The following is a 25,921-nucleotide window of genomic DNA, read 5'->3' as shown; positions in this document are numbered from 1 at the left end:
CACCTCCAGAAGCAAAAGGAGGAAGCTGGTGAAAGTAAACAGAGAGCGAATAGCATGTAATTGTGTCATCTCCCATCTCCCACTGAGGCTTTCAGGATGCAGTGAAAACTACTGCAGCCGGCTCGGCTCTGCCACCTCACCTTTCACTGACCCTTTGCAGGCTCAGAGGAGGCTTCAGGACAGCACAGGCTATAGAGCAGCTGAAAAGACTGAAATCACTAAGTGGACTTTGAGATAACTAAAAGGTGTATAGAGAATGGATGGATGGATGTATTCCTGGCACATGCACAGTCAGCATGCTGGTAGTGAGGGCAGCACACATGGGCACAAATTCTGGGCTGCACCGAATGATGAACCAAAAGGGAAATTAGTCTAGCCTGGTCCAGTTTTCAAACAGTGGAACGAGTGCATCGGAAGAACAACTGATGAGCTCTAAGCTACAACTAACCACTTTTAAGTGGCCACAGAAAGCACAAAACAAGCAACCACTAGCTAACAGACACAAGGCTTCTAAGAAGAGAAACAGATTCACATAAAGGCATAAAGACAACAAGAGGCACGAGGTAAGCTGAGGGCTGTACTACGAAGCAAGAATAGAGAATATTCAATCAGTAACATTAATTTCACTTTGATTTGGCCAAAAATTAAAAAGATATCCTGCGTTATGGGACAATTTCAATTTCTTAAATGTATTTCAATACATTACATTTAAATGTACAAAGCTTAATAACTGTAACATGCAGCTCTCAGTTAGAAATAAACGGTAGAATTGATCAGTAAAATATACATATTACCACGCCTTCACTAGTTTCACATGGGCATTCTTGTCTTGCATCATTTGCAGTAACAGAGCTTTTCAAACATCAAAAATATTTATATACCTCGTAGCTCTCCATTATAAGAACCTGTTGACAGCAGCAGGCCGTTTGTGCAAAAGAAGAGTCACATGATGCATTAAATGTCTCCTTTTATGTGAATGTACAGAGCCTGAAGCAAAAAGCCCGACTTAACAATAAAGGTTGATAACCACTTTCATAATATCTGCTATCTCTGACTGGGGCTTTAGTCTTTGTCAAGTCAAATACACAAAGATAGCCCAACTATGTAAATCTTGCTTCGTAGTACAGTCCTCTACTCACATCAAATCACAGCCACATAGACTGGGTACAGATTTATACTGAGGTGTGGAGATTGCAGCAGCTTCATTGGAGCACAGGACCTAATTAAGTAAGATTTTGAATGGGTGGTCCTTACTTTTTTAAAATAAAACTTTTAAGGGAAACTTTGAAGGAATTATTGAAACTTTCTTCCTGAAGGTTTTGCAAATTCTCAGAAATTTGGGGAAAATTTTGGTTGAATGTTTGTATTTTTTTCAGACAAAGAAACAATATTTTTTGATGCCTGTAAGTGAAGACGAAAGAACCCAGATAGCAAACTATGGGTGAATCAATGTTGAATCTATGTTGAGACCTAACGTAGAAATTATACAGAAAGCACAAGGTTGATAAAATGTTGAGTCAACGTTTGCTTACATAGATTACATGTTTGCAAACATAGATTCAACATTAATTAAACATTGACCTGTCAAACATTTTAATTAAACCAAAATACAATGTAGATTCAATGGCATCTTTTAAACACAAACTTCAATGTTGACAAAATGTTGATGAATCAACGATGATCCATCCATCAATCTTCAACCGTAACCACAATTCAACCTTCTTAACCCTAATTCAACATTGATTTAACATCTTTTGCTATCTGGGTAAAGTGTGATTTATGGTTGAAAAGCAAACGTTGACTCAACATTTTATCAACCTTGCGCTTTCTGTATAATTTCTACGTTAGGTCTCAACAGAGATTCAACATTGATTCACCCATAGTTTGCTATCTGGGAAGGGTTATATGTAATGGACGACCTTTCTTGATTTACCCTATTTCTTTTTTTTTTTTTCTTTTAAGATTTTGAACGAAGTTTGCTTGTAGATCCTCAGACAGTTGTCATATTTTTTATTATATTTGTTATTTTATTTTAAGTGTTTATTTCATTTCATTTCATGTCATTTATTTTATTTTATTTTATTTTAGCTACGTTGCTGGTAACGCCACCTACCTCTGTACTGCTGCTACAGAGTTGGAGGAGGGAGGAAGAGACCGAACCGTCCAATGAGAAAACGCCCTGTTGGCCCTACAGGCATCCCGTCATGCTCGTGGCCTCAGCGCTACGTCAGCAGTGATACCGAAACATGGCGGTGTCCATAGCACGGCGGCCGGCTGCGGGCGCCCGTTTCTTCATATTAACTTTTCTCACAGCCTTCATATTTCACCACAGTGTCGCCGAAACCAGCACCGGTGCCTCGGCGTCGCAAGAGCAACCGCACCGCCGGTTCGAGTACAAATACAGCTTCAAAGGACCGCACCTGTCTCAGAACGACGGCAGTATCCCCTTCTGGATCCACACTGGAAGTAAGTTTGTCTCCAGCTGTCAACATCACAGCAGCAGAGCTCACACGCGTGTGGCAATGTGGCACGAAGGTTCAGCCGAGCTCAGTCGTGTTCGCTGCTTCTTGGCGTGTTTCCGTTCAGGATGTGACAAGTGACAGCGCTTTGCTTTGCTTTGCTTTGCTTTTCATTCAGAAGTGCGTTAGGAAATGCTGAGATTTAAGCAGTCTCATAATAATGCATGCAGAGCTGATTAAAAACACCAGTTTAAAGGCCTCACAGACGGGAGAGTCTCTGCAAACACACACTACTGCACTTTCCTCTGACAAAAATAGGCCTTTGGAGTCTTGCATCACACAGTGACTTGTGCAGCTGCTGACATGAGCAGTCAGTGAGATTACACTGCTTTCCTTATGAATACAGCCAATCAGTTCACTGTGTCCATTAACTCTTTGTTTCCAAGAGTTAATGGTGAAGTCATTAAGTAGTTAAGGCCAGTGTAGAGTTGATCATATCAGACAATCATAAGATACTGGAGTCAAACCAGACACATCAGGACTGAAAGTGTCTGTTTTGTCCAACTAGCATCACCAAACCCCAAATTATTCACATCATTATGTTGAAAAATATGCTGTAAGCCTTCCATATTTATATCAGTAGCTTATATTCGACATCTTTCCTTTTAACAACTAAGACATTTTTGACTTATCAGTTAATCAATCAACTTTTCATTCATCTTTGCGAGCATGAATTAGGTTATGTGTTTGAAAATGGGGGGAAAAAACTGCTCTCTCAGACTTGCACATTCCAAGCTGATTGCTCTTTTTGTCTAACCAGCACATATCTGTGTAAACAAATCTGTGAGCAAAAGAGATTAGAGCTGAGGTCCACTACACCCTGATAATGCTCACCTATTATAACAACACTACAAGGAGCTACTGAGAAAAGTTCTGACACTATGGAATACGTGTGTCCAGGTGCTGTTATATTTATATCTGGATAAAAGCGTCTGGTCAGTGAAAGTGTAGAATTGTAGATTAGTTACGACACTTACTCTCTCTCTTCTCAGATGCTATTCCAAGCGCAGACCAGGTGCGCATCACGCCATCCCTCAGGAGTCAGAGGGGTTCAGTGTGGACGAAAAACAAAGTTGAGTTTGAACACTGGGAGGCCGAGGTGACCTTCAGAGTATCTGGAAGAGGCAGAATGGGAGCGGATGGTTTGGTAAGGACGAGGGAAAACCTATGTGTACATCGATTATGGAGCCAGGGGATTCCAGATTGAATTTCTGGCAATTTCGTGGAAAGATTTTACACTAGCAGGACTGTGTAATGCCACACCGTGATGATACATTTCAACTGCAGTCTCACAGCAGGGGATAGTTTAGCTGAACTGTGATACACAGCATGCACCAGTCAGTTCTCAACACTCAAACCCTGCTGGAAACAAGAGTGAAAACTGTAAAGTGTGCGTGTTCAGATCGGTTTCTATAACACTTGAGGAATTCATAGATAATGCAACATGACTAGCTTAGTGTTAGCTGCACTTTGTTAGCTGTTCAGATAAACCGCAGTGGAAAAACACTCATAGCGAGCCAACACAGCTTGACTGATTGTGACTGTTCCTTCACTGTGGAAAAATCCTAATCTAGTATACAGTTACAGTTGTAGTTTATGTATATCTATGTTAAGGATCCCCTTAAAACAAGATGACTTGTCCCTTTAGTAAATGTGACAACATACAATCAGTGCCCTGACTGAAATCTGATTTTTGGTTCCTCAAATCTAATATAAGCATCCCAGAACCATTTTCCCAGACCAGTAATACACAACACAATACCTGCACCTAGAGATATTAAACTTTAAATACATATAATATTATAATATGTGTAATTAGCACTAAGCGCTAACAATCGAAAATTGGTTCTGAACACTTGGATACTTCAGTCAGATATTTAACTGTCCAGATAAATAAACTTTTTTTTGACAGACAGTATATTTTATGTATTTAAAACATACATTGTTGCTTGTAGTACAGCATTATTGTGTTATTTTCTGAAAGCAACGAGTGGGCAACACATGCTAACTAAGCAAAGGCAGCACTGGTTTGCTTTGCTGTGATATTGACTCAGCTTTAAAAACAAACAAAACCCCTGCAGTCTGCTCTTTATCTCCATCCAATAATTTCCAGCCTTGTGACTGATTAAGAAAGCAAATGCTGGTATTAGCGGACCACGTTGATGTGACCCAAGAGTTACACAATATGTGCAGTGCTGCACTGAGCGGGGCTGCATGTTTTACAGAGAAGAATATGCATTTGAATGAAATGGTGCACATCCTGTTTCAGGAGGTATGTCGTGCCTACGGGGTGAAATGACACCTAAAAAAACACTGTAGTGAACTGCATGGCCTCACTGAGTTTGCTTCTGACGATATAAATTGGTGTAGATGACAGTTTTTGTGACGGTCAGCCCCTTTTGCCAGTAAGATTTGATGAAAAGGTGAGCAATCTACTATTCATAGATGAAAAAATGTGACAAATCTGTGCATTAGAATGCTTTGTTTAGTCACTACTGAAGCAGAAATGCATGCACCGATCAAAAAAGATGATAGAATGATCACTAAGGCTTCAGTTATAAACCGGCCTGGCTGATATATGAACTGAAATCATCTTAATGGTGTATTTGTCTTTATGTCAGTTGATGAGTAACAAGAAATGGTAGTGCAAGAATTTCGATGCTGCTGCTGTTGAGGTCATTCAGAAACAAAATCACCATTACATAGTTCAGCTCAGACAGGTTTTTAACTGTTAAAAGTCTCACTCAATATCCATGGTGTGCTGCAGCACTTTAGAAAGCAAGTATGAGATGTGCATCATGATGGTTTTGTCTTCCAAATCTAGAACAGGGCATCAGCTTCAGAAATCTAGTCTCCCACAGGCTGTATTAAACTCATGAGAATTGGAATTCGGATTTTGTTAAATAGTTTTGCTGTAGTTAAAAAAAATGTCTCGACCAGTGTCCTTAAAGTGTGACAAATTCAAAAGCATAAAATAAACACGTCACACTCTCTCTCAATTTTTTCACTGTAGAAGCAACACTGTTACAAAAAGAGGTACAGGCTTGTTTAGTAAATGTTGCTGAAATAAACACATATATGTAATAGTTGTTCCCGTGTTTCTTTGTCTTACAGGCTGTGTGGTTCACCAGCGCACAAGGCCTGGATGGTCCAGTGTACGGAGCTGCTGATCAGTGGAATGGAGTCGGAGTCTTCTTTGACTCTTTTGACAATGATGGAAAGGTTGGTGTCCATTTTACAGGAATTCCAATATTTGTCTAGAAATAATGAGTCTGTATGTCCAGGAATCTTTAAGATGTTCATAGAGAGCAGAGTGTCACCTGCATGTGTTGTTTCTGTTATTGCTCCAGTCCACTTCATCGTAAATAACACTCCTGTTTGGTTGTCATACAGGAAATATGTTCAAAATGAAAATAGAACTCATGAAAAACAAGTCTTTCGCTCATCATTTTATATGACATACAAGTATTTATTTATTTGTGGATAGGTACGGGATTGGAGCATTGGATAAGATTACCTAAACGTAAAGCCACTCCTGGTCTTTATCTGACAAAAGGGATTAATGTGTTTCTCTGTTTTCTCTTTGTGTCTCCAGAAAAATAACCCAGCTATAATTGTTGTGGGGAACAATGGCAACCTTGTTTATGACCATCAAAAGTAAGTAAACATTTCTTTTGCTTTCCTCTGACGTCGGCAGCAACTCAAATTTTAGCAACTTAAAGAAGATTAGGAAATATGATTATATTTGCTTGGAAAGTAAATAATCCTCTATCTTTCCTAATCTCCCCCAGGCGAGTGAAAGCTTTAAATCACTTTTTTCGGTGCTATTCCCGTTTGTCTTAGAATTCATACTGTACCGCTGAGGAAGTGTTTACGAAAACATACATGGACATTCATGTTATTCACTTATCTTACAAGCTTTGTGTTGCCATTTCCCAACTCTTGAACGGTATTTGCGTGGCGCTCTTTAGAGGTGTCAGTAACACTTCTGTTTTTGCCTTAAACTGATGTTTTCCTCCAGCGACGGCACCACACAAGCCCTCGGTACGTGTTTACGAGACTTCCGCAACAAACCCTATCCCATCAGAGCCAAGATAACGTACTACAAGCAGACCCTGACGGTAGGAGAAAACACGAATGCGCACGCTTTGAAAATTAAATAAATTCTTTTAAAAATCTGCACAAAACCAGCCAGTGGCACCAATCACACTGTCGCCGATGTTTAATAATCAGAACAGTCAGCCATATTTTGTTTCTTCCTCCAAAGGTCATGATCAACAATGGTTTCACTCCAGACAAAGAGGACTATGAGTTCTGCACAAAGGTGGACAACATGATTATTCCTAAAGAGGGCTTCTTTGGCATTTCAGCTGCTACTGGTGGTTTAGCAGGTAATATTCAATGACAAATCTATGAAAATAAGCTTTAAAAGCGACATGCCATATAATCACTTAAATTCATCTTTACAGTCCTCCTCGAGTCACTCGTAAATCAAAGTAGCTCAGCTGAAATACAGAATTACTTAGTTACATGTGTCGGGTATGGATCCATCAAGAGGCTGATTTGTGTTGGAAACTACAGATTTCTATTGTCTTTTTCAATGAGGACAGTTGAATTTTGCACAGAATTTAAAGAAATTGAAAATAAAGGTAGACATTTTTTTTATTTTGCTTTTACTGAGAGAAGAGGAATTTTAATGGTATTGCCTGATAAATACAGACTGAAATTTTCAATATTATGAAAAACGGACATCAGTGCTGACTATTAATAATGAAGGAAACTGATACTGATATTTGGAACTGATATACAATTGCAGCAGACTTATGTTAGTATCAAAATGTAGAATATCACAAATACCAACACAAAGCTGTGTTGTGGTTTTTTTTTATTTTTATGTTTTATATGTTAAAAATATATATATTTGAAGCAGAATAGAGTGGCTATGGATAGCAAGAGGCAGCTGCATCAGAACTAATGTACAACATTTATATGTTTATTTATTATATCGGAAAATGGGCAAAAAAATAACAATATGAATAAATAGAAAAATTCCAAACATCTGATTGGATAATCACCCAGTCCAATAATTGGTAAACCTTTTAGAAAAAAAACCTGACTGTAACATTACTGATGGTTATGAGCTCTACTCTTCTTAATCACCTCTGCATGAAGACGTTTTCCTGCCTTAACAAAGCACTGTTATTATTACTCTAAAAGGATTTTCAGTAATATTACCCCATAACTTTTATTTTTACTGTGATACTACCTCATTTTTGTGAGGCAATCAGCCCATTGTAAACCTGTTACCGTCTTTAACCTATATTAAGCTGTTCTTCCAAGTATTACTGACGTTTTTGACCTGCTGCTACTCTGTTATAGATATTTAACTCATTTATAACAGTTGTTCCTACGATATTACTCTTTTTACTACTTTGTTGTTACAGCACAGTAACGTAAAGTGCTGCCCAGTTTAAATAGATTTATTTCTGTTGTCTGTGATCTTCTAATTCAGAGTTTTTTCCTCCATCAGATGACCACGACGTTTTGTCCTTCTTGCTATTCAGACTCACAGAGCCAGGCCAGCAGCCGGTAACTACGTTTTCCTCGAGCTCCTAATACTTTTCCAATCCTGTGTGTGTCTTTTCCTTCTCTGTGGTTGTGTGTGTGTCCGTGGGCGCATGCATGCATGTGCACGATATAGCCTAAGCACAGCTTCTATTGAGTTCAGAGGTTTTTTGTCTTTCCCATTGAAGCCCCCAGTTGAATCTGAGATTCCTAAAGAAGAGAAGGACAAGTACCAGGAGGAATTTCAGAACTTCCAGCAAGAGCTCGACAAAAAGAAAGAGGAGTTTCAGAAAGAGCACCCAGACGTCCAAGGAGAACCAAGTTAGTTTGAAAGAACATAATGGCCCTGACAATTCTGTACAGTTATATTGAAAAAATGAATTATATAGTAAAAATCAGTTTTTATTTTTAGTCTTTATTATGTTTTATCCTGTCTGACAAACCCAGTTAATATATTTGAAAAATAGAAATCATAGTATGTTCAAACAGAAATGAAAACGTGAAAACATTACTTATTTTGATTGTAGATGTACCTTAATTCTATTTTAATACTGGATGTTTGTGTCGTATTCAGTTGAGGATTTGTATGAGAGCGTGAATGACCGGGAGATCCGTCAAGTGTTTGAAGGCCAGAACCGGATCCATCTAGAAATCAAACAGCTCAACCGGCAGCTCGCTATGATTCTGGATGAGCAGCGGCGATACGTCTCCGTTATCACCGATGAGATTGCCAAGAAGGGGACGAATGCTGAGTCAGGACAGGTAGGCAGCTCACGATCGAGACACAGATTCACGCTAGATGCAAGCAGCGTTGGGTAAAGGCTTAATTTGATATGTTAGGTTTCCTTTATTGCAGACATTCAGAGATGTTTCACTTTCTGTGCTAATAAAAACCTTTAAGTGATTTTGCTTCCACATGGCTAAAAACAACCTATAGTCATGTTAGTAATTTAAAAATGGATTTGGATTATGAAGAAACTGGAAACCTGATCAAACAAATACTGTAAACAACATTTTTTCATATTTTAGCAATAAGTGGACATTGAACAGTCAGTTTCCGTGTACTGTTGCTGAAGTAAACTGTATGACAGCTTATCAAAACTAAAATGCCATTTTTATGGCAGCTTTATCAGGCGTCAGCACTGAACTGTTTAACCTTCAGACTATTAAGCTGAATTTGTCCCTCAGGTGGAACCTGCCAGTCAACAGCTGGGCTCCGTCATCGCCACCCAGCAGGAAGTTCTCAAAAACTTGAACGACCTGAGGTAAGTAACAACAGCTCTGGTGTTGATGTTTGTTGATTCTTAAAAACTCGCTGTTGTTTTCGTAACAAAACATAAAGAGACACCCGTGATACTCCAGAAAAACAAGGGAAATCCTGCCGGTTAAATCCTCCAAATCATATTTAATCTCAGGATGTAGTCGCGGCAACATCACAGGTGTCTGCCATGATAATCCAGCTGCTCTAACAGCTTCGACCACAGTCTGTGATGTTAGATGTCTAACGTCTAATAACTCTGCACTGCACTCGCAGCCACATGCAGGCTAAAGGGCTCACAACTAAATGGGATAATCGTCACAATCTTACTTGTAAAGCATTTTAATAGTTTGGCTGTCCCTGCTTGTAGTGTGGACTTGATCAAGTAAAGAAAAGAATTAGATGTTGGAAATTTAACAGTTGCATAATTCAGAACTGATGCAAAGTTTGGACAAAAATTTGGACTTTGTATTCGACAGCTTATCGGCAAACTAATGACTGATAAATAATGTAATTTTTTTTAAATGCATTACATCCATCCATCCATTCTCTATACACCGCTTTATCGTCACAAGGGTCGCGGGGGGTGCTGGAGTCTATCCCAGCTGACTCGGGCGAAGGCAGGGGACACCCTGGACAGGTCACCAGTCTGTCACAGGGCTACATATACAGACAAACAATCACATTCACATTCACACCTATTGGCAATTTAGAATTATCAGTTAACCTCAGCATATTTTTGGTCTGTGGGAGGAAGCCGGAGTGCCCGGAGAAAACCCACCAGGGAGAACATGCAGACTCCATGCAGAAAGATCCCAGGCCCAGACCGGGATTTGAACCGGGGATCTTCTTGCTGCAAGGCAGAAGTGCTAACCACTATCCACTGTGCAGCGCCATGCATTACATCCATGAATGAGAATTCTGTCATTTCTGCAAAATACTAAAATTACAGCATGATAGGTATGGTAGCTGTAATCTCCGTCTTTAACTGTTAAAATCATTTCCTTGCCCACTAAAGATTTTTAATACTAAGATAATACAGCTTAAGAGATTGTATGATGGTGTGCCTTCCATGGCAAAGCCTCAGGTTTGATTTTGGTACTTACAATAAGTAAGCCTGATTAGGTGTACACAATGCAATTTTTGGTGTTTGGAGCTTGTATTTTGTCAATAACATATTTGTGCTTTTGTATTATTTGCCCTAAGGTGCTTGCGGACTTAGTCATGGGCACGCAACAGATTAAAAAAAACATCTTCTTCTAAACCCTACTCTTAGATTAGAGAGTGGATTTTTCTTGATGAATTATCCAACTACTCATTTACTAGCTTGTCAGCCTTCAGCTCAGCTATTAATTCTGGAAAATTAAAGTCTACAGTTCATTAATTCACGTTAGTGCTTTATGACCTTTCGAAATCAGCTGTGTGAACAAAGAAATTGTTGTTTTTTTTTTTTATTCAATAATGATGTACTTGTCTTGCGGCTGCCTTTTGATTGTGTCTTAATTTTAACACACCATCTGCATAAGGAATTAATCAGAATCACAAGATATTAAAGATTTTATTTTATGTAACATTAATCTCTTGCTCTCATGTATCATAAAAGAACCAAGCTGTTTGTATGCCCTAAATCCAACAAGGACATTCATTCTGACAAGATTTTGCATACATGATTTTCTTGATCATATCGTTGACCCACAACTCACATTGTTCTAGACTTTCATTTACTCTTTTACTAAGTCTACCTAAAGGCTCTAAGTTTTGCCACTGATTTAAATCGTGTAGCGTCCAGAGAGAATGTCTGTAATAATTCACATTTAGTAAAGCACATTAGCAGAGTGGCATTTTTAAGACAAGGAGGTGCACAGGAGTAAGCTGATTGAAACAGTAAATAGGTTCAGACGCAGGCAAAAGGCTGCAGCTGCTCCTCTAATGTGCTAATGTGAGAGACTGATCTGTATTACTTTGTAGATTAAGCCCTCAGCTGATCCTGACCCGTCTTTTAAACACTTATGATAGGACTTCATCTCAGACTCTCTTGCATACAAACAGGGCTTTCTGCTCATAAATGGGTCACTTGTGGCAGATGAAGATTAGATGTAGGGTTTAATAAATGCTCACTTACTTTCTCAAGAGAGATTTCTTCCCTCTCTGTGAAACAAATTAGATTTTGTTTATATGTCATCCCTGTGTCAGACATTGGCCATGTGGCAGAGCAAGAAAAGACCACATCTTAGCACCATTTTGTCCTTAACAGATTAGTAGTCTTTAAATACATCAGTCACACACGAGCAAAACATGGTTTCCCTCCAATTGATTTTTTTTGCAGCAATCTCCCTCAGGGCCTTCCTACTTACACTGCTGGAATTCTGTTCATTTGTCAAGTCACTTTTTTTCCTTCGTAATCGTCTTAGACGTGTTTAAGATGATAAGGGAAACTTATTGCTTCCTCCCTGTAAGTAATCAACTTTGAGAAATTACATTTTGTTGAGAAATGTGATCCCGGCTTAGACATTTTTCATTCTCTTCTGAGAATACTTTGAACTGTGTTTTAACTGTATTTGCTGATGAAATTGAAAGTGAAGGTACAGATTTACAGATTTCACGTTCATTAACTGCTGAGCCATGGCAGAAGCAGTGACAAATTGTTGGAAATGATTTCTAGAAAATTTCCCTCAAGAACGGCAGACACAGATCTCTTCGACCAGTGACCAGGATTAGAGCGGTCTGAATGGGTCAACATACCTTGTTTTGCAAACTTTTGACTCCTGATACAGCTCAGTGCCAAAAAGGTTAAAGGGGTTAAAATTTTTTCACTACAATAGGATAATCACTGAACAGACTCCTAATAGGATTTCTATACTGCGTTAGAGGATACTGACAGTGACTTCTGCCTCTCTCAACCTTCATTTTTGCTCTTCTCTGACTCAGACACTTGAATTTTTAGAAGGTGGATTGTTCCAAAAAGGAATCCATTTAAGCACGAAAGATTCAACTACGCACCTATTTCATTATGTTACATCAGGAGTGTAAATATTGCAATGACTATTTAAATTCGGCAGTAGTCCATATTTATATTATTGGAATTGGACGTGTTAACTGTCTGATTGTGAAGGTCTGACATTAGTGAGAAGTGTGAGTTTTATTTTATTGTTTTTTTATTTGTTATTGTATTAGCACTGTTATTTATTAATGTTATAGGGACTGCAGATGGAAACTAGCTAATAAGCTATAATCTGGTGCAGCACATCTCTGACTCATGTGAGCTTAATGTTTCTGTACATTGTCCTTGAATAAAGACTAAACTAAACTATATTTTTACATTGGTGTAGCTGTGCATCTATGCAGTAAGCCTAAGTTTTTGCTGGAAGCATGGCTCAATAACAAATTTAGTGACAGTGATAACAAATCATAACACAGTGGCATTCCATAAGGTATTATAAATGAGGAAAATTAAAACTAGCATCAGTAAAGTTACAAAAAAAACTGGATTCACAGCAGCATACACCAACACTAGCTGCCACAATAGTTACATTGTGGTTCATGGCAGGATCCCCAATGCAAGATTAATGTCCTTATAGCAAGACCGCACAGTACAGAGTATAAAAATATGCAGAAAATGCTTTCAGAATGCACTTTAGTATACAAAAATACACTTGATGATATCTTGGTTACAGATCTAACAAAATGGCAAAATGGAAGTTTGTTATTAGGAACTGCTGGAGGCAGAATATTAGCTGTGCTATTATTGGTCATGCTTAGCTTATCGTGGATGTGTTGGCATCTGTGTACTTGTCAGCTGAGAAGTCACAAGAAACTGCATCAAAGAAATACCAAAGTTTACTAAGGTCACGTCTCCAAAAAGCGGTTTGACAACTAGGATTTTTTTTTTTCTGCTGCTAAATGTTCCATTCAGTGGACAATTCTGTCAAAGCTCATATATTTAAAAAAAATTAAAAACAAATTTAAGAGTCCAGTGGAATTCAGCTCGGGCTATCCTGGGTATTTTACTTTTAGTGGCTGTTCTGCAGTGCTTTTGAAACACTGAATTGGAATAGTTTCCACTCACCACAGTATCCTGTGGACTTGACCTTGTGCCATTCTGCATCCTATTCTTATTCAATGGTGGGCTAAAAGTCTTAAAACAATAACTTTGGGTTGCTGTTAATGCATGTCCTTTTCATACTGACTGTAAAAACAATAAATAAATAAAAAATATCCCTGCTTAGTGTAATAGTGATATAACAGATGGACAGATTTTACAACCTTCACTCTGTGCCATGCTTCAGCTGGTTGTGAGGTTTCAGCAGCCTTGGTTCATCAAATCCAGCGGCTATTTGTGACTCTCAATATGGAGACACACTAAAAATACTCTAAAATATTTCTACTTTATGTAACTCAGACACAAACAAAAGCCAAGGACAAATTTTCTCTTGAGACTGTCAACTTTACAGCTAACTAAGCCTAAGCAGTGATGGTTAAAAAAAAAAACTATTTTGTCTTCCTTTCTTTTCTCTTTTTTTCTGACTTCACACACAAATGTACAATACACCACATTTTTGAGAAATTATGTGTTTGTAGTTGTGCTTTGTTAAATCAGCATTTTAATTTGGTCTTTAGCATCATAGCTAAAATCCTGATTTTATAATCCAGATCGTGCTCCTCTGGCTTTCTTAACCTACTCTACTTGTAATCTGTTGTAGGAACATGTTTTTATAAGGGATTAATTTAGCAATCATGACCTCTTTTATCAGATGGTAATTTTCTGTTTTTCCAACTATGAGAATATGTAGCCTCCAGTGAATAGGGATTAAAAGATTAATTTAGGACAATTTATATTTCTGTAAATAAACAGCGTCTTCACTGCGCATCATGTCGCCCAACAGGAAGTCACTCAACACGGACTTATTTCAGTCCTGTGGGAGCCTCTGTGCAGTATTAATGTTCGCAGTACAATGTCTCTACAGTGAATCTTGGTCTGTCTTTTCTTTGTGTCTGCAGAAACTCCTTTTTTGAGTCTCTGAAACAGATTGGCTCTGTCCAGCACCAGGGTAATGCCGGCGGTATGGGCTCATATGAGACTATCCAGCACTTCAACGACATCAAGGAACATCTGCACGTAGTCAAAAGGGACATGGAGCACCTGGTCCAGCGTAATGCTCAGGTACAGACCAGAATGTCTCACCTGCAGTTTATTAAACCAATTAGATTTCAGAAGGATGGAGTCTCTGAACTCTCTGGTTTGTTTTCACACACAGAATCCTGGTGACAAAGTTGTAAAGTGCCCTGAGATGCCTGCCATGCCTTCCTGCTTATCCACTGTTCATTTTGCCATCTTTGTCGTCATCCAGTCAGTCCTGTTCTTCTGCTACATCATGTACAAGTAAGACATGCTCGTTTTATTTGGTTAGTATATGATTGTGTATTTAAACATCTTTCTAATCGCTCATGCCTCTTCTTTTCTCTTGTAGAAGTCAACAAGAAGCAGCAGCAAAGAAGTTCTTTTGATGAACTCCGTGTGTAAATGAGGGAATGTCCATTTTCGTAATTTTTTTTCGTTTGATTATTTTTTCAGATTGTAAGTTATTATACTTGAAAAAAAAATTGGTTTTGTTGAAGAAGTTTTAATTCATTTCAGAGTTTTAATTTGATCAGTAAAATGTGTGTGAATGCCAGCGTGTGACTTGTTGCTCTGGATTTCCAGCATGATGTATCATGTTCCTTTCAGTATTTCTGGTTGGTCAAAAGCTGAAATCTGCCACAATCCCATTCTATGAAACAGAACTGACCTGACAAAAGAACCTGTGTTTTCAAATGTGCAATTTTGTATAAAAAATACTGCAGAACAATTGATGAAAAAAAAAAAAAAAACCCAGACATCAGTTGTCTACTTCCGTTTATCTGTTTTAATTAAGTCAAATATGTCAGAATCTGACATATCCTCTACCTGAACAATTTACATAAACAGTAAACACAAAGTACCCTGTGACGTCTGTTTTTTTTTTAGCATGTAGGAAACATTCCACACACATGTCACATTAGTGACTAACTTTGACCCCTGATCATCTCTTCTAACAGTTTTTTGTTTAAAGATTTGTACAAAAGGCACATTGTACATATATGTTAACATAAGGGTTTTAAATTTAGTGGTATAATATTCATGGTCATTTCAGAGTTTACTTTGAAGTTAAGTAAAAAGAAATAAGAATGCAACAATATGAGAGTTTGCAGTTACAGGTGGTGGCCCTTGACAGCAACATATTTTAACAACCCTTGCATTTATAAGTTGCATATAATAATTTAATAAATACTTTATAGCACATTATGTAATCATGGGTAAATATTCTGAAATGTATAAACGCAGATTATTTTGCTAAGACAGAATAGTTTATTCTTTTATTCATCAGCTCTCTTCGTATGCAGCATCTATTACTGATAAATTGCATTGGCATGATAGAGCATAAGTGTAAAAATACACAAACAAGGGCTTGCAGTGTATAATAGAGCATTAATAACTGTTAATGCACTTTTATAAATGATTCATAGAGTTTTTTTGTACATTTTAAATTTCATAACATGTATAAAAATGGCCTTATAAATGTTAAAAGAGCTGCACTTGTATCTTTTAACCTAAAGCACTTTGCAACAATGGACAACCTACCCAGTTACAATAAAAGTGTTACTGTCACTTTCAACTACTCTCAATGCTCTGAAAAGCCTTCACCTAGCTGCATCTTTTCCAAATTTGTATCAACTATACAACAAAAAAGTGCAAAATTAGAATGCAAGCATTTCCCAGTTCCAATAGACTCAATAACAACTAGAGCTGCCTAAGATGCCATTAGTTTAGCATTTATCCTGAGCTTCACGATTGGTCAGAGTAAAATACTGTTTATAGTATGGTGCTAGGTAAAATATTAATAGATCACCAGACTTATTACTATTCATCCTGGAGGTCCTCATATCAGGATCAGGCTCTATGTTTTAGAAAAAAACAGCATCTTTTAACAAAGGTTGCCAAGTGTGGCATCCGCTAAAAATGCCATCTAACACTATTATGACTAAAATGGATGTAGCATTTGTTATGCTGCATTCCTGTGGTGTCAAATTTGGCAGAGTTGTAGTCCACGATTTCTAGATTAGGTTCAACTCATTACACACTCACCACAACGGAGGTATGTAACCAGTGCTGTTTGTCTGACAAGGTTACACAACAATTTCCTGGTGAAATTTCATGAAAAATGGTGGAGAACTCTCTCCACCAGAAAAAAAGCTTAAAATTTTCATCCACTTCCCAACTGCTTTCATGAAAACTGGAAGACAAGGCATTGGTGTCTTTGTAATGTCACTTTGCCCTTTGCCTCACCTGGTGACAAGGACAAAAAGTCATTTTGCAGCTGTTACTGACCAAATTTAGAGATACTTTTTCAGGTGAAATTTTGAAGAAAAAAAAATGCATAAGACTTTTCTGCTGTTTTTATAAAATCACAAATGTCAATTTCTTGAAGCATGTATGGGAAAAGTTGGAGGACTACCAGTTTTTCTTCTTGAAAGCATGAATGTATATAAAAGACAGTGGTATCAAAATACTGGACTACACTGAAAGCTTATCAAAGATTTCTGAAGCTGACAACTGCACATTGTTACATTACGGGTTCTTTCATATGTCTGTATGATGCAGCTGAAGTTCACAGAGCAAACTCATTGGAAATCTGACAATTGTTGAGTCTCTTGTGCACGTAAGACTTATCAGTCCTGTAGCTCAATGTTGTGCAGATAAAGTAAGTAGCGTACATGTGTAGAGACTTAAACGAACACGAGTCGTTGAGAGACTGTGTGTCTGACGCGTGAACAAAGAATCCACTGAGATTTGCAATGAATAAATTTAACCTTTCATCAAAGAAAAAAGATAATCAGCTCATCATAATGTGTACAAAATAATAAAGTAATCAAAGCAATCAAACAAAAATAGCGGTCAACAACAACCCAGCTCACCCCTTCCCAAACAATGATAAATGTCAAGACAGGTGAACAGGTGAATATATTCACTTAAACATCCCCGCCCATATGCATGTGACCCGCTATTAGTCCATTCAATATAATCACAAAATAGTATTGTAACCAAACAGCAATTAATATGCCATTTAACCTTACAATAAAACAACAATTCATTTATGGCTCCTACAACCTGCTTTACAAGATCACAGATTGAACCGTCCAAGAGACTGACAAGAGCACCACGTAACCACACTGATCAGCCTCAACAATAATCCCACGGACAGTGAATAAAACGTCATTGCAGTGACGCATTAGCAGCAAGTCAACAGTCAGTTCTTGAAGTTGATGTGCAGGAGGCAATAAATGTGGACAAAACAAAGATTCTGAGCAACTTTGACAGGGGCAAAATTGTGATAGTTACACAACTAGGTGTAGTCTCTCCAGAACTGCAGGCTTTGGGGGTCGTATACAGTAGTGGTCCCAGAAAAGACGAGCAGTGAACTGGTGATAGAGTCACAGGTGCCCCAAGGCCCTGAAGGCTGGTCTGATCCTACAGAGGACATACTGTAGTGTAGCACATATGGTTGATATCTTTGAATCTTAATTATCTTTAAAGCTGGCAAGGCGTCAAACACAGTACATTGCGGTTCGTTGCTTCATTCTCTTTTGTAGGAATAGAAGAAGGTTTTTTGGTCTGATGAAGTTGTTTTTTTCATCATGACCATCAATCTTCTGGAGAAGGGACGGAAGCACGATGCAGTATGGGAAGAAGATGAGCTGGTGTGGGCAGTATGATGTTTTCTACTATGTAATGCTGGAAAACCTTTGGTTGCGGCATTCATGTAATGTTGCTCTGTTATGTATCACCGACCTAAACATTGGTGCAGATCACATAGCCTACTCCATGGTAGTATTACCTGATAGCAGTGGCCTCTTCCAGAAGCATATTATGCCCTATCACACTGTAAAAAGTTTAAAGAACATGATAAAGACTTTTAGGTGTTGACCTCGTCTCCAAATTCTCCAGATCACTATCCAACCCAACCAAATATTGGTAGGAAAACAAATCAGATCCATGAAGGTCCTAACTTGTAGCTTACAGGTCTTATAGGATCTGCTGCTAGCATCTTGTTCCCTGCTCACAACTCTGCGGTGTCCAAACCTTGGAAAGTAAAACCTGTTTTGGTGGCACTAGGTGGAACAACACAATATTAGTCAGGCTTCTTTATTGTTCTGGCTGATGGGTGAGCATGTTGCTGCATGCGTGTACTTTTAAATAAAAGTGAAAAAGAAAATAGTTACAACAATCTCTGCAGTCCATTTCAATGTTACTGAATAATCTAAAAGAGAGGAGAAACATGCATTTTAGATTTGAGGGCATGTTTAGTTACAAAAAGCATTTCTGGAATGTTTAAATGCTCATAAACTGGAATAATCTACAGGTTCCAGGCTTAAAGATACGATGGAGTGACAGTGAAATGAAATGAGAGTTGTCTCCTCCCCATCTCTCATCCTCCTGTCAACCATCCTCCCACTGAACAATAGCACTGCATGAAGGAAGGCTTCACGGGGATAAACAGGATTGTAATCCTGCTCCTCTCTCTCTCTCTACGCTGCTTGGTCTCAGCAGTATAAGCTGCACACGGGCCGAACCCTACTTTACTAATATGATTAAGCAAGAGTGGGTGGAAGCAACATATGTGTAGTCACAAACTGAGGACAACAAGCTCCAAAAGCATTTTTTAATCAGCACTGCACTGAGTTTTGCCAAAGAAAGCACCAAGTGTCAAAATGATGAAAAAATATATCCACAAAGGTCTGCATGATTTAAAAATAGAGAGAAAACAGGCCATCTGCCTCTTAGCATAGTGGAGCAGGGAGGATTAAATCCAGATTATGGCCGAGGCAAAACGTGTGTGTGTGTTTAAGTGTGTGTGTCTGTTTGTGTCTGTTGCTTATCGTCAGTGTGTCCTTGGCTCCATAGACAAGCAGCAGGTTAGCTAGAGAGCTACCACTGGATTTGACAGCTATAGGAAGCCAAAGCGAAGGGCACCAAAAGGGGAGCAGCATCGTTTTTTTTTTTATCTACAAAAAACATCCACATCCTAAACAGTCACACAACTCAAGATGGCTTTTTTGATCAAGAGCATGATTGGGAACCCCCTGTCAGGAATGGGTCTTGGTGGTGGAGGTGACAAAGAAGAGGAGGCCACCCCTTCAGATCCAGCCAAAGCAGCAGGGATGACACGAGAGGAGTATGAAGAGTACCAAAAACAGTTGGTGGAGGAGAAGTAAGTAGCAGCACGGAAAGTACTCCATTTTGAATTGATGCCACCGGCCCATCGGAAACACGATGGCTGCAGGCTGTGCAATCTGACCTTGACAAAGTGTTTTCTGTTTCATCACATTCTCTCACTCTTGTCCCTATTTATATCAACACTTAACTTCATGGTCTAAACTTGCTGGATAAAATATTTGTTTGTAATTTTTATGAGTTTACAGTGCGCAACCCGTGTTTTTAAGAGATCCATCTGTTGCTGAAGGTCACAGCAAAGCGACCACTATCGTTGGAAATGCAGGATCTTTTCTCTCTTTTTTGATATGTTCTACATAGTAATCCACTGAGGCTAAATGTCATACTGGACCTGGATCAATAAGCTCTTATAATCTCTCATCTGCGTCTGCATCAAGAATAGTTTTTGCTAACATTTTGAGTGTCTGTATAGTTTTGAATCCAGCTGAATATACAAGTGCAAAATGACAGTTTTATTGACAGTTAGCCTACCTCCTATTACATATACAAGTGTTCTTAGAAGTATTTTATTGTCAGTATTATCTGATTTCAAATTGAATATCTGTTTGACATATTTTATTGGAGTGTAAAAACCTTACACTACCATTCCACCTCTTTTCACTAAAGTAAGCATTTTAACGATACAGTTGATTGACATTGTGGTTTACTCGTCCTAAATTCAATTAAAATAACATTTTTATTCGACAATTTGTTAAATCCGGACATTTGACATTTTTTAAACAGAGCAGATTTTGCAGCACAAAGCAAATCTATTCATTCTGAATTACATAACAAGATTAATCCTGCCTCTCTACTCCCATATTTGAGGACTAATTTATTTTAAAAGATGACATGAAATGGCCACATTATCTTTAACTGCATGTGTCTAGTAATGGATTCAGGTCCGTAACAACAAACTGTGACCAACACAGACATGTGATGTGAGCTAATAAGAAAGGACATGAAAGGTAATATGCTCCTCCTAAAAAGCTGTCCAAACGTCTGTAAAATCTGTTTGGCTGTCAAGAACATTTTAACAAACGGGCATTTGTTCAAAAGAACAGAGTGTGTTGTTGTTTTTACTACAGTTCAACTTGTGGCGTCTTGGCTTGATTTCAAATCTGCTTGACTCAGTCTGACCTAATAATCCCATCTGTAATTGGCTGAGGGAAAGTATGTGATCCTGAAAATGTAGGAATGTGCAGCGTCTCACAAAGAGCAAGTAACTGGAAAACAGCGATCAATCACCTTTGATCATTTGGAACGATGCTTCAAAATCAGAACACTCCGATAGGAACAAAACATCAGTATTGTTTTGCGATTTACATATTGATGATATCAATTGTCTGATTTCACATAGATGCAGCCGGAGTTTGTAGTTTGTATTTTATTATTATAATTATGGTGCAACTGACATTAAATTGGTAAATTGGTAAATATCAAGCACAAACCCACAGATTGCACATTGCATGTTTGTGGCACACTAGCAAAATAACAGTGGAAAATGAAAAAAAAGATCATTAAATATGGCTAAAAAGTTTATTGATCTGTATCACATGTAATTGTAGCTGTTTATATTAGAATCTCTTCAATTCAGCTACAAAACATTGTCAGCAACAACATAGGCATAGGTGTTTAAAATACAGATTTTAATGTAAATAAGTTGATAAATAATTTTAATCTGTTATTCTTGTTATAATTTTTAATAAATTATGACTTGCGTGAGCCAGTATATATGTATGTGTATTAGTGACGAATGACAAACACAAATGAACCTAAGACCAGTCCATGTTCTTGGTATTTTGGTGTTTTCTTGCACTCTAGTGTTTCACCGACATTTTGATTATAACTAATCTGTAACTGTTTTGTGTCCATCAAATATTTGTTACTGTACAAATAATATATTTTTTGTCTCTTTCAGGATGGAGAGAGATGCAGATTTCTTACACAAGAAGGCAGAAAGGGCAACACTCAGGGTTTGCCTCAGAGAAAAATACAGGCTGCCGAAGGTAAACACTTAAACACGTAAACAGAGCTTTACCTTTGTAAAGTTAAAATTTAAATGATTACTACACATAAACAAACTCCATCGTACAAAGACATAATGATTCACTTTCAGTTCATTTTTATCAGGGTAGCATTTCACTTTAAAATGTATATTTAGCCTATATTTAGCTTTTATAAGCATTATGCATATATTCAATAAGTGGTCTGCAGCACACTGTAATGCAGTTGTAAACAAACATATGGACGCATGTTAATTATCATTTAAAAAAATGATTCAATTTCTTCAGCAATAATCTATCAATGGGGGACCTCAGACGGGGTTACACTGTTTAACAAGTACATTAATAAGCACTTATATCTGCTAACAGCTACGCTATAATGAAGCATTTATTGGATGTTTATATACTTGTCTTGTCTGAGTTTTATTTTGTTTTAAATTAGATTTTATGCTGCATTTTTTAGTCTCATAATATGAACTGCTGATCATAGCTGGTAGTGCTTTATTAAATGGCTTTACTTCCCAGTGACAGAAAGAATTAGAGTGTGATGACTGAGCTAAGTGTCCTGCCTGCGCAGGTGGAAATAGCTGCTTCATGGTTAGTCGTGGCTAACTTAATCTAACAGCAGTTCTTGGCTGCCGCAGCCTAAACAACAGGAGGCGGAGGTCATGACAGTAGATTAGTGGGAAAGACACTCAACCAGTGTCCTGCTTCCCATATTGCACCTTGAGTCTTACAAAGCCAAATGCCACTGAGCAGGTGTCCCAGGCTCATTAGGGAGCAACAGGCAGTGTGAACTGGTTTTAAGAAACAGCAGCATCTTAGTGGATGTAGACTGAGCACTTCCAGGATTTCAAAGGAGTCCTAAAGGAAAAATAAACGATAATGGAAGGAGCACAAAAGGTATGTAGGGATTCTATTTAAACTGTTTAAAGATGAAGACCAGTAGAGAGATTTCTAATCCAGTGAGCAAATGTAGTAACCAAATGTAAAACTACATATCCTTGTGATGAAATGGATCTGTTTTATGGTGAAAATCAGAAATCAAATTTTATTACCGACTTTCAATTATCGTGACTTTTCTTAGTCTGAATGCAGTGATGACCTTGGCTGCTGGAGCCGTTTCTATTGGTCTTCTACAACAGACACACTATTGTTCAGTTTTCTCTTTTAAACAATGGGTGCATTTCTTTTCACTGTTTTTCTTTTAAACTGAAACTACACAAAGGTGATGAGGACAATGGCAAGAAGCAATACGTATAAATCTAATTATTCCTTCCAAATGAGGTTTACTTTGCGCGTCAGTTTGAAAGGGAACACATGACAAACACCAATGTATCTTTATTAGAGCTGACACTTGCATTTTGAATTGATTTTCAGTCGCAATAAGAAAGCCAAAGGGATCCTATTGTGCTGATTCTTCTGTTTTAATGGATAGGTGGTTGAGAACACATACAAGATACCAGTGTGAGTCAGAAAAACTATATTTGTAATGGAACAAGTATGCAGTATGAATGGAAACAGGAAGTTGGTGCTGTTCATCTAATGGAATTAGGGTCTCGTGCAACACTATAGATGATATCTTTAGACTATCTGAGAGGAAGGGCTAAAGCAGGTTTGAGATAATCCCACAGATTGAAGTTTAAAGTAGTCACAGTACAGTGTCTATGCATGACTATTCAAGATAGTAAGTGATTAGATTTAACTTGCTGAAAAGGCTTCAAATTTAGCATTTTTATAACACGGTGACACTTAAAGTGTGGTGGTGACAATAAAACAAGCAGAGACTGCTTTACTAAATGTAGAAAACATGGACAGCAGGAATATCCTCGAGTGCAGCTACTTGAATGTGGATTAAGACGTGTCCCAGAGTTCATCTACTCACTTGTCGTCCTGTTTGCACCTTTGTTTGCTTGTAATGTGAATTCAAAACCTGACAAGTGTAGTCAATGAAGTTTAAAAGGTGTAAAATCAAAAGAGGAAGATATAATTAGTCAATAAATGATCAGCAGATTTTTCTTTTTTTTTAGATTTACATACCTTGAAGGTTTGTGAAATGTTCTTGGATTAACCAAGGTCAATATATGGAGAGATATGATAGATGTGTGTCAATCTGACAGTGGAAGCAGAAATGTTTTGGAAACCAGGCAGCAAGGCAACATGTTAATCCTGTAGAAAGCCTTTAAGTCAGCATGCACGCTGTTTACTTCTGCAAGCAATAACTCAATGCCACTGTATGTAAACATAGAGTCTTTGTTCCACTCAGGAAAAACAAAAAATTGACATCATCCTGTATGGTATTTATGCAGCACCATTTGGAACCGTTCAACTAATACTAGAGGAGGCAGGAAACATCCGATGTCTCCACCTGTTTAACATCTTATAAACAAAACTGCTACAAAGCTGTGTACACAGAAAAATCTGTTTGTTATAGTATTTATGAAGATTCTTAGGTGCACAAATATACTTGGATAATACTAAGGGGAAATTATATTAAAAGCTAATTAATGTTTTGGGTTTTTTTTCCAATTGGAGCTTTAAGTGCAGTAATCAGATTTATTACACCGACCTCTACTGTCCTAAATCTACGTTTCTGGGTTCTGACCTTGTTCTCTGCCTCGATGTTGTCATCTTCAGAGCGAGCAGGATGAGAACATGATTGAGATGGCCGGCGACGACGTGGACGTCCCCGAGGAGCTGCTCAAGATGGTGGACGAGGACGCCACGGAGGAGGAGGGCAAAGATTCCCTCATGGGCCAGATTCAAAACTTGCAGAACATGGACATGGACCAGCTGAAGGAGAAGGCCTCGGCCACGGTTACCGAGCTGAAGAGCAAAGCAGAGGAGAAGTGCTCTGTCATGTAAAATGGCCAGAGATGGAAGATGTGTTTGAAGAATGAAGAAGAAGAAAAAGAAGAGAGAAGACAAGAAAAATCTATTTCACCACTTTCCGGGAATCTCCAGGCCAAGCTGTGTTAAAAAGCCTGAGGTTTAGTTACATTATTAAAACACAAGCAAAATATTTACTTTTATTATAAGCACTAAAAACACTTCACCGATATGTAATAAAAAATTAAACCTGATCATTTCCAGTTTGCATTCACTAAGGATTTCCCTATTGAATTGGGTAATAATTTACAACTTCACATTCTAATAAAATGAAAATACTTAAATGGATGCCCCATTTCACCCCCATTATTGTTTTTATTTTTTGTTTGTCGGTTTGTTTGTTTGTTTCTTTGTTTTTAGATGAATGCTGTAGAAAAGGGATTCTCTGTGAACCGTCTCCACAAAGTATTCCTTCTCATATCAATTTTATTGTCACAGGCCACAATAAATTTTAAAACTCTTATCAATTTGTAATATAATGTTCACTTTTTCTGTTTGTCAAAAAATGAGGCAGATTGGTGTGTGAAAGTGTGTTTTTCAGTCAATTAAATAACAATATATCAAGACTTGCTTATAGTAAACCAGTCCTGTCTGAGTATTTCACTTTTCCTTTTGGTATGTTTCTATGTGGTCTTTGAATTAATAATGACATTTAGGTTGTATTTTTTTCTTGGTGATCTTCATACGTTTTGACATACATCATTTTATCTGTGATCAAAGCTATCGAGCCTGAAACATTTGCAGAGACATTTGCAGATTTGCACAAATCCTGATTTGAAAATGCAGAATAAAATCCAAACATTGTACATAAGCAGTGATGACATATTTGGAGGTACTTCGTGCTGAGAAAACAAATGTATCGCTCCAATAAAGATGTATATTGAATACAAGCAATGTGCCAGTTTGTGAAGATTTATTCCTAAAGGTGGAATTTCCTTATCTGTCAGCCGTATGTAGGTTTTACACAAATGTCTTTATTAAACTCTCTGTTTAAAAAAATATTATTTAAAACTATCGACGATCGCTCCTGGTTTTGGTTTAGCTTTTTCTTCTTCTTTTTCTTTGACTTAGAAAAGTTACATTTGCTATGGGGCTTTATGGATTACTCATTTCAAATCCTGAGTGGCTTAAAATGGTCAGTCACACAGGCATTCTGTTGTACAGCCATTAAATATTTAAGATTAAGTAACAATTAATCCAATCTACCTGAATCAGGGCTAATGCAATGAGTAAGAGGAACACGTCTTAATTTAATTGGGCATTATCCAAACTGTTACCAATGATTAAGCACAGCAGAACAGGGGTGGGGGGGACAAGCAGCAACAGCATTTAGAGTTTCACATGAACCCAAGTGTAAACGGCTGTGGATTTGTCAAGTCTGGAGATTACATCTAAT

The 25,921-nt window shown here is 37.8% G+C and overlaps 2 protein-coding genes across 2 annotated transcripts; both read left to right on the top strand.

Moving 5' to 3' along the window:
- Positions 1-2,217: 2,217 nt before the first annotated feature.
- Positions 2,218-15,317, top strand: lman1 (lectin, mannose-binding, 1). The gene is made up of 13 exons (XM_022210232.2): positions 2,218-2,466; positions 3,512-3,666; positions 5,634-5,741; positions 6,115-6,176; positions 6,541-6,640; positions 6,787-6,910; positions 8,050-8,108; positions 8,273-8,405; positions 8,659-8,846; positions 9,273-9,349; positions 14,341-14,503; positions 14,598-14,722; positions 14,811-15,317. Exons 1-13 carry the CDS (start codon positions 2,247-2,249, stop codon positions 14,845-14,847), a joined length of 1,551 nt encoding a protein of 516 aa, XP_022065924.1. The 5' UTR covers positions 2,218-2,246; the 3' UTR covers positions 14,848-15,317.
- A 3,976-nt stretch (positions 15,318-19,293) lies between these two features.
- cplx4a (complexin 4a) lies at positions 19,294-25,415 on the top strand. The gene is made up of 3 exons (XM_022221447.2): positions 19,294-19,628; positions 21,552-21,639; positions 24,274-25,415. Exons 1-3 carry the CDS (start codon positions 19,465-19,467, stop codon positions 24,499-24,501), a joined length of 480 nt encoding a protein of 159 aa, XP_022077139.1. The 5' UTR covers positions 19,294-19,464; the 3' UTR covers positions 24,502-25,415.
- The last annotated feature ends 506 nt before the right edge of the window (positions 25,416-25,921 follow it).

This window comes from Acanthochromis polyacanthus, chromosome 18, assembly GCF_021347895.1.
Source record: "Acanthochromis polyacanthus isolate Apoly-LR-REF ecotype Palm Island chromosome 18, KAUST_Apoly_ChrSc, whole genome shotgun sequence".
NCBI classification, from domain to species: domain Eukaryota; kingdom Metazoa; phylum Chordata; class Actinopteri; family Pomacentridae; genus Acanthochromis; species Acanthochromis polyacanthus.
This window is presented reverse-complemented; position numbering and strand designations above follow the sequence as displayed.